We start from the raw sequence: 10,206 nt of genomic DNA on the forward strand, positions 1-10,206 counted from the left end.
ACTTTTATAATATTCTTTTTATAAAAAGACTGGTACTCAAATTACAGGCAAGATTTTTGATCTAATGGACGTCCAGAAGATCATCATTGACATATTCCACAAGGAAGAAAAGACTGAAGATTATTGTGTTGAAGCATCTCTTTGTAATGTTTGAATGAGCAAGGTATGGCAAAAATAAGTACATCAATAAGGAGTTTTTGCTTTTTTTTAGTTGATGTTTTATTATGTTTGAGACTAAGAGACATCTATTATGATAGGCATGTAGTATTGAAGACTGTTCATAGTTTTATTACTAGAGTATCAACACAACATCAGTATGAATAAACATGTACAATATATTATTCACATACATTTACTATTGCTATCAAATTAGGACTAATGAAGAATTTTTCAGCTACTTGGGAAAACAATGAAACCAATTAGTTCCATTGTTACTTATGTAGCATGTTTCTCTCTCTCTCTGTTATATATACATGGATACGGATGTAGTGGATAACAGCTAACCTTCGGCTGCACTTTTGGACTCTGTTGTGTCCACCATTCTGATTGTCTCTTGTTCTATTGCGTGCCAAGATGCAACCCAACCAGCCTTCAGATAAGGTCACGTGAGACAGTCTTTTCTGAACCCCAGTTGAGCTGACAGAATGATATAAATAGCTAGCTTTTCACTGTCACAGTTTTGTCAGTCCTTTCAGCTCCACACCTACTGAGGGCTAGCTGCTGGCCACAGAGCACACAGCCAGTTCCAGTGATGACAACAGCAGCTTCATGGAGATTCAACATTCGACCAACAGCTTACTGCAAACTCTATCTTCGTCGCTACCATCATCTTCTTGACTACACCAATTTCTCAATGTACACATCACCAACAGCACTCGTACAGCTTCTTTCAACACTGTTTGTGAATTGTTTCACCATGGTTAACAGCGAATACAACCTGCGAGAATTCCTGTACCAAGTAACCGGCAGCAGCATTGACGCCACAACTTCTTATGCGACATTACCTCTCCTTGGCTCTGCATTGCCACCACAACTTCTTGTGAAATATGTTTTTTTGAATACTTCCATGATTATTCAGGTGAATGTATGAACAGTGATATCTATGCTAGTAATTATGGTGTTAGCATCAGATGTAGTGTGCAAGAGAGAAGACTGCACTGGTATGGCCATGTAATGTGTATGAATGAGGACAGTTGCATCCAGAGGTGCTGATCTCTAATTGTAGAGGGAACATGTAGAAGGGGTAGAATCAGGAAGACGTGAGATGAAGTAGGGAGAAAGGATCTACAAACATTGGGATTCATAGAGGGGATGACAGAGGACAGAGACACCTGATGGTTTGCTGAGCTTGAACAGACCTATCAAACCAAGTAGAAGCATGGTTGCCCTTGCATATATGCTCATCTCTTGCAACCCTCTCCAGTTAAGCATCCCTAATCTTACAGGCTTGTGAGTGCTGGTGCCATGTAAAAAGCACTCATACTGGTGCTGCGTAAAAGCATCCAGTACACTCTGTAAAGTGGTTGGAGTTAGGAAGGGCATCGAACTGTAGAAATCATGCCAAAACAGATATGGAGCCTGAACAGCCCTTCAGCTAGTCAGCTCCTGTAAAACCGTTCAACCCATACCAGCACAGAAAATGGACGTTAAATGATGATGATGATGAATTCGACAAATTGTAATTCTATTTCAGACTGTTTTGATGCTTGTTGAAATGTTGTTTGTTCATTGGTATATAAGTGAAATATAATGTTGAGCAGGTGGTCAAGAGACAGGAATGAATTGAGAACTGTTTTGTCATGTGGTTATGAGAATTAAGTGGAACAGAAAGTGATGTGTTCAGAGAAGCTATTGCAGTTAACTTTGTGTGATATGAGGATGTGTTGGTATGAGATGTAAAGGAAATTTATTCTGAAATAATGAGCAAGAGAATTAGACTTTGTGGTATTGTATTTGAGAAACAACAATTTTGTTTGGTTTAACTGTACATTGCATAAACTTGGAGAATTGAGAGGTAGTTAGACAGTTACACTTTTTGTGCTATTTCTTGAAGTTTTTAGAATTCTGTTATTGGGTAGGCAGAAAATAATAGAGTGTAAGTAACAGAGTGATAAAGAAAATAACATATACACACCAAAAAACCTACATTTTCACTTATTATCAAAAGAGTTACTATTTTGTATTTTTTTTCTCATGCTATCTGTATTGGTTTTTGTATATAGTCTTTTGTTGTGTGAGTTGTAATTTCCTCCAATGATAATATTTTGAAGTGTACTGAGGTGATGTAGCTGGAATGAGTAACCTGAAGGGACAATTAGTAATATTGGTCATAGTATGTACATCACAAGCATGCAATCCTCACAAAACAAGTTGATCTGCAAAGATGCTTGCCTCTCTCAACATTATTATAATATAATTCTGTTTGTTCCAGCAGTCTGACTGTTATGTCCATGTGTTACACCAAAGGAGGTAATAACTTCAATACAGAAAGATATATATAGAAAGAGAAAAAGGGAGAAGGTCTATGTTATTCTACATTTGTGCCTTCAAATCATAGGCACAATCGAAGTGTTTAATATAACGAAACAATATCATGAAGATCTAAAAATTTATGCATCAAAAGATATATTAATAACAAATTAAAGTCAAATAATCTTAGTTAGCAAAGAGCTGTAGATGTTACAATTTTATATTTTATGTGTTCCAGACCAAAGGCTGCAGCCATGCTGGGGCACCAGTTATCTTTTCTTTGTCATTAAGTTTAAATGCTTATCGGTTTTATGAGAGTAGACAGATACATACATCAACAGACAGGAAATGAGAGGATGAATAAAAGAGTGAATGAATGGATGGGTGGTAGGTAGATACACAGAGAAGTCTACAGATATATCGATAGATATGCAGAGCAAGAGAGAGAGAGAGAGAGATCTATTAATAGATATACAAATAAATAAGCAGCTGAACTGAGATGAAATGAAATGAAAAGAAATGAAAATAATCTCAAATGGTAAATAACTTGGAGTGACTCTTGGTGGTGGCTGGACAGCAAAAGGATTTCAGATGAATATTTTGAAATTTCTTGCTTGTGTTTAATATTGACATATTTTCAAACATGCTGACTTACATCATGAAATTTCTACAGGTCCTGCTGGTATTTATTATGCTAACATTTTTTGTGTTGCTAGTTTTCTATTTTAAATGCTAGTATTTTTTTTCTCTTGTTGACACCTAATTCTCTTTAGATGTTTCTTGTGATATCTATGAAAGAGATCATGGTCTTTATATATCTTATGTGTCTATTCATGTGGTCTGGTCCATCCTGCATATATTCTAGGAGCAGAGGGGTCCTGCATTAGATCATTTGGCTATATAAATGCTTTTAAGAGGTGGTGAATGCCTAATCATTTCACCAAAAGTATATTTAAAGATATTTGAATCAGTATTTCAACTATGGTCATTTTGGTTTCCAGTTATAGTCATCCTTTTTTTTTCTCACCCTAAGCCAGTAGAAAATGGTTTGGGGAGGATTTAGCTAGTATTACCAGCAAGTTGGCTCAACAAATAATTGTTAGAGAACAGTGACACATTGACTGTGTTAGAGACAATGTAAAGATAGGGGATCTAAAGATAATCAGAAAATGGACCAATTGAAATGCAATAATGACTAAAAACAATAATGAAATATAGAACTAATTAGTTTGGTAATTTTAATTATTAACTGTGTTTGGTAACCAACCTCCTTTACTAAACTCTGACAGACTAAAAATATTACATGCCAAATAAATGTTTGTTACTGCTGTAATCCCTACCAAAAACCACCAGGCATAGATATGTTGCATGCAACATGTATAAAGTAGTACATTGGGAAAATAGAAAACAGAGCATACCAGATATGTTCAAGCAGTTACTTAATCAATTGGAGTTCCTCAACAACAATAAAATTATCAGGAAAAGCATAAATTACAGAAAGGTTAAAGCCAAAAGTTTCTGAAATCATATCTTGATTTGACTGTAATACATTACAATTTCAGTAATAGAAGCAGAAAACTGAAAAGAAATCTTAACTGTATTTGTAGAAAGAGATACTGATACCAAACTTGTAAAAATATTTAATTAATGATATATATTATCAATTAGAATAGCTTTGAAATGAAATATGATAATTATTTTCATTACCTGGATGTAGAGAGCTTCATATAGCAACAACCAACAACAGCTAGTGCAGAAATATCTTGATTCTGGGTAAACATTTGAATCAGAGTGGTTGTTAAGTCCCCACAGGCATGCAATCCACACAAAACAAGCTGATTGGCAAAGACACTTGGTTTTTTCAGTATTAATTTCTCATCAAATAAATTGAGAGAATTTGAAGATTTAGTGCAAAATCTTACAGAATTTTCTTTAAATGTTGTCACTGAGTGGCTCAAGTTAGATTCTGAACATGTTCTCCGGATTTGCCTGTAATTTGAAGACTGTTTGTAAGGTGATGGTAAAATATCTTTTTCTTTCATACTTCCATAATTTAAATGAAAATTGACAGTACTGTTTTCTTTTGAGGTGTAATGTTCTCCAGAATTAGTGTTGCTTAAACAAAAAGGCTGAAAAGTATCAAATAAATTAACTTTTTGACTGGAATCAAATTCACAAGTTCTTGGCATTTTTAGCATTTCCAGGAAATCTTTTGGAGAAATATTATTAACAACTTGATGAATCACATGGTAAGGTAGTGATGTAGCATGATTTGACGTATCATTTAGATTAAGATTGGTTTTCTTTTCTGTTGTGTTATAACAAATGGTACCTTCAGACTGTTAATAAAAATAAAAGAGGATTTAGAAATAGGCTCATGTGAAATACTATTTCTGATGAGTCTATTTTATAAGATAAAAGAAAACATGCCAATAGTAATGGCATACACAACAAAAGGATTGGTTGTTTTTTTCTTCTGTTTTTATGCATGGTAGGTGACAAAAGACTACAGCAGGTTGCAAGACAAAGGACTGTGGTGGGTTGTGAAGTGTGGGAATGCAGTCAGTGGCAAAGCATAAAGATTTGTCCAACTCTTGCCAACATGGAAAAACCAATGTAAAATGATGGTGATGATGAGCTCATTTCATGTATGAAACATGAATCCAGTTTCATACCAACTTCAATTAACAAGGTTTAACTCTAATCATTAAACTACTTTTTTGATCAGGTCACTTAAATATAGAAGAAAATGAAAAAATGAAAACAAAAACTAAAATTAATGGGAGCAAATGTATTTATGGTGGATTATAGCAGCTAAATTAACTTCTTAGGATGATGTTTTTTTCAATTAATACTGGCTACACAGGTGAAACAAAAAATATTTACTCTAGAGCTTATGACTTAATATCTTCTTACAAATAATGACTACTACAATACTATAAATTGGTGATTTAAAAAGACAAAAAGCAATTATATATATTTCTTGGTACCCTTACCTTTATAATTTAACTCATGATTATTCATGCAGTCTATTGGTAGAGGAGTACCTACCTCTTATCCCCCTACTACCATCCTCATCACTCCACCTCTCCTACTCATTTCAAGAACAATGTATAGAGAAACCATTGTGCCAATTCACTCTCCCTTCACCCTCACCTCATCTACTTCCAATCATTTCATTCACTCTGCTTGCCATTACACTGGCTCCTTTTCACCGACACATCCTAGCTCTTCCCCTGTCACTACTCTACCTTCTGGGTCATACTGCCTTCAATCATTGCTTTTTCCTCTTGGTCACTTTAGTTTAACCCTTTAGCATTCAAACCAGCCATATGTAGCTAAAATATTTAACATGTTTTATGTTAAAACTAACCTGATCTGGCTTCTCCCCACAACCCTACAATTTCATTCTAAAACTAAACAATCACATCATTGAAATCTTAAAATTATGAGATAATGCATGATTAATTCAAAACAATATAAACAAACATTACATTGGATAGAATAATCTGAATACCAATGGCATAACTGTACCTACATGTAGCAGAATATTGAGTACTCCTATCAGTTATCCCTTTCATGACTTATCGCTATCTTTCATGCTTCTATCAGATGATCATGTAGGTTTCTATGTAAAGAGATTGGGGAGTGAGTGGAGACATGGAATCAATACATGGCTACCTTTAAGGTGTTAGTGCTACAAAAAAGTGCACCCAGTACATTCTGTAAAATGTAAGATTGAGAGGACTCTTCAGTCTTGCTTACAACATGACATAGCTAAAAACTGAAACTGACATGGGAAATGAGGATCCCCTGGCTCATCTAGCTGAGTAGCTCCCTCAAATATGTGCTGATTCCAATTGTAGGAGAGCAACCAACCCATACCAGCATGGATAGTGAACATAAAATGATGATCTACAAACATACACACGTAAATACACACTATAATTTTTAGTGCATTATGGGATGATATACCAATACACCTTTCTCCATAAACAGACATGACAACTCTTCAATACACCTCTCTAATTAACATCATGGGGACAGCCCCACCCCCAATCAATTGGCAAACTCTTCCCCAGTCCTCCTTATATCGATGGCAACATATGAATGAAACGTGGTCTTCAAAAGTCCTGTTGTAAGGCTGTAGCTTCAAATAAGAACTGAAGGTGGAAGGGACTCATTAGTCCTGCAACAGATAGATTGTCTAGTACCAATGGCATGATAAAACACAATACAGACTTTAAATGGTTATTCATAGAAAGAGAAATCATTCCATAAAATGGAACATATGCAGAAGATTTGGATTTTGCCAGCTGCATTATAGGTTAGCCATCTAGGAAGGTAGTGACTCCAAATATGGACTGATACAGGACAGAAAGGACTTGTTATTCTAGCTGAAGACAACTTCTGTAGTGCGAGTAGAGTGATAAAATGCACCTAGTTCACATTAGAAAATATACACAACAATAATAAAGTTAGCCAGTTTTCTCAGTTGCTGTGTGTGAATTGACGAAACACTAAGAAACCCATTCTATGCATACAGCATGGAAAAGTGGACAGAAAATGATGGTGATGATACCAATATATATATAATATGGATTTGGTAAATGGAAAATGAAAGAAGCCTGTCGTGTGTGTGTGTCTAAGTATGTATGTGTTTTCCCCACCATCACCACTTGACAACCAATGTTGGTGTGTTTACACCCCCATAACTTAGCAGTTTGACAAAAATAACACCGGGCTTAAGATATGTAACTCTTGGGGTCAAAAACCGTCTTGAAGACAGTCTCCGGCATGGTCACAGTCAAATGACTAAAACAAGTAAAAGAATAAAGGCATAATATGACAAGTTTTTTATCCCTGTACAGTTGTGTGTTCACTATTTGTTTTTTTTTAAGACACAAAGTGAAAGTGCTGTAACCAATAAAACTATTTTCTAAAGATTCATTAATTCTAAAATGACTACCTCAGGGAACTATCTTGAGGCCATTAATATTTGTAATAGCACCCTGTTATAAGAACTGATACTCTCACTCACTATATTGATGATATTAAACACCAAAAGCAATGAAAAATCTTGTAGATGTCAATACTCTATACAAGCAGCTGATGAAAACAACAGAAAATTTAATGCCAGAAACCTTTAAGCAATTCACTATCTACTTTCTAAGATATTGTAACCAAGATTGACAGAACCAAGAGAAATTGCAATTCCTAAATTGAATTAAATGAATAATGGATACATCATTTTAAGTGCATCGTTATCAAGATGACAACAACATGCAGATGACTAGCAGGATGAATTCTGAAAACATTTAGATCAAGTGAATAAATGTTGGGCCTGTTAAAGACATTTGTACGCAGTTGTTTGGAGTACTACTTTCAACTATGGTTGTCATTTAGTATCAAGCTTACTGTGAAACTCAAAACAATCCACTACTCCCACACCAAGAAAATTACCTTTATACAACAGATGACTGACAGGGTGTGAAAGTGTTGAGACTCATGATGCAAGTCACAGGGAATATTATTTTTCACCTTACCTTTTGTTTGTGAGTGAATTAAGCTCTCAAATAATGTTGGGAAATCGTTGTTCATAACAAAAATGTATTCATTTGGTTAGTTTTCTCAATTATAATTTATATGTATTAACATAGTTGTAAAGCTGGGTGATAACTATACATGTTCTGACACTGGTTTCTCTATGCTATACAGCAAACCTTGAGGCCATGAAATTTAGAGTTTCCCAGGATTGACATCTTCGTTTTTCTATTTTGAAGTATTATATGATGTTTGATCAAAAAGTATCAATATTGTTGCTATGGTAATGGAACTAAAGTATGTAGAGTGAAGCCTCTTGGCACAGGCTGACCTTGAGCGCCATCACACATGCGCACTAAGTTATAACATCTTTACTCACTTCCATTGTTTATAGTAGTGCTTGGAAGTAAAGTGTGTAGAGCGTGTTGTCTCAAAAAGATCAAGTTTCAGCTGCAGAGGATCTCCTTCGTTGTGTTGAGAAGGATGAAAACTCTTTGAAAATGGTCGTAACAGGTGACAAATCATGGGTCTATGGCTATGACTCTGAAACCAAGGCTTGAAAGGAATAAGATTTCAAGATACTGAGGAAATCCAAGAGAATGTGACCAGGCAGTTGCTGGCTATCCCAAAAAAGGAGTTCTAGGAATCCTTCCATCAATGGAAATGTTGGATAAAATGTGCAGCCTCGAAAGGGGACTAAATCATAGAAGATTAAATCCTGAACTGATATGTGTTGTAGTTTTTTTTTTTTTACAGCACCAGTCCTAATGGTTTTTGATTAGAGCTCAAATAATACAATATAGTGTGAATAATACTTGAAAACCTTAACTCTTCAGTTTTAAGAAGGTTATCAAACAAACTTTTTAATTCATAGGAAAATTTAGGTTTAATGCAGACAGGCAATAAAGTCAAGTGCATATGTGTGTTAAATGAAAAATGGTATAAATTTGTAAACCAAACCTTTTGCTCTGAATCTTGAATTTCTTTCTTTCTTTTTTTCATCATGTTAAAGAGGTCTCTGAAATATTGAAACCATTTTAAGAATTACAACAAAATATTTACATGACTATTTTGCACAAAAGTCAGATTTTTCCAAATTTGAATAAACTTAGCAAAGAATAATATAAAAAAAGAATACATCAAAATAAGATATGGATATTAATTGTATATTGAACAGATTTAATAGCCCATGAACAAAAGATTGAATAACTGATAGGCGCAGGTGTGGCTGTGTGGTAAGTAGCTTGCTTACCAACCACATGGTTCCAGGTTCAGTCCCACTGCGTGGCACCTTGGGCAAGTGCCTTCTACTATAGCCTCGGGCCGACCAAAGCCTTGTGAGTGGATTTGGTAGACGGAAACTGAAAGAATATATGCATGCGTGTGTATATGTTTGTGTGTGTGTCCTTAACATCACTTGATAACCGATGCTGGTGTGCTTACGTCCCCGTAACTTAGCGGTTCGGCAAAAGACACTGATAGAATAAGTACTAGGCTTACAAAGATTAAGTCCTGGGGTCGATTTGCTTGACTAAAGGCGGTGCTCTAGCATGGCCGCAGTCAAAATGACTGAAACAAGTAAAAGAGTAAAAGAGTAACTGGGTGTTTTTATTTATCATATTTTCATATCAGTTTTTCAGTTTGGTAAGGATTTCAGTATATGGAGGTAAGCTTTTCCAACTTTTCTGTTCTTAAGAAACATTCATGTAATATTTCCTTATGTGACAAGTGGATTATCAAAAGTAAGTGCTATAGGATCTGAAATTTTTCAGATTTCAGTTAAAACTAGCTAAAACCTAATATTTCAGTTAAGAAGATATATATATGTTTTTACACTTAATTTCCCATTTTAAATAGTTAAGCAATTCTAAAACCAGTCATTTTCATAGGTTATTACTATCCGGTAGATACCCAGCACATTTGCTTCTTTTTGCACTGATCTGAAAAAATAACTAATTCCTCATTTCTTTTTGGACTCATCTCAGTTTTAATAATATCATCATCATCATCATCATCATCGTTTAACGTCCGCTTTCCATGCTAGCATGGGTTGGACGATTTGACTGAGGACTGGTGAAACCGGATGGCAACACCAGGCTCCAGTCTAATTTGGCAGAGTTTCTACAGCTGGATGCCCTTCCTAACGCCAACCACTCAGAGAGTGTAGTGGGTGCTTTTACGTGTCACCCGCAC

General features: G+C 35.2%; 1 protein-coding gene across 7 annotated transcripts in view; it reads right to left on the reverse strand.

Moving 5' to 3' along the window:
- Window positions 1–10,206, reverse strand: part of LOC106879509 (methyltransferase-like protein 25B) — a 140,030-nt gene that overhangs the window by 20,471 nt on the left and 109,353 nt on the right. For all 7 annotated transcript variants that reach the window (XR_008265833.1, XM_052974174.1, XM_052974169.1 and 4 more), the window contains 2 exons: window positions 8,974–9,031; window positions 4,177–4,808 (listed from right to left, as the gene is read on the reverse strand). Coding sequence is in view for 6 of the 7 variants with exons in the window: in XM_052974174.1 (XP_052830134.1) it covers window positions 4,177–4,808; window positions 8,974–9,031 (690 nt within the window). In the remaining variant the exon portion in view is untranslated. The remainder of the gene's footprint in view (window positions 1–4,176; window positions 4,809–8,973; window positions 9,032–10,206) is intronic.

This window comes from Octopus bimaculoides, chromosome 17 (assembly GCF_001194135.2).
Source record: "Octopus bimaculoides isolate UCB-OBI-ISO-001 chromosome 17, ASM119413v2, whole genome shotgun sequence".
In the NCBI taxonomy this organism is placed as follows: domain Eukaryota; kingdom Metazoa; phylum Mollusca; class Cephalopoda; order Octopoda; family Octopodidae; genus Octopus; species Octopus bimaculoides.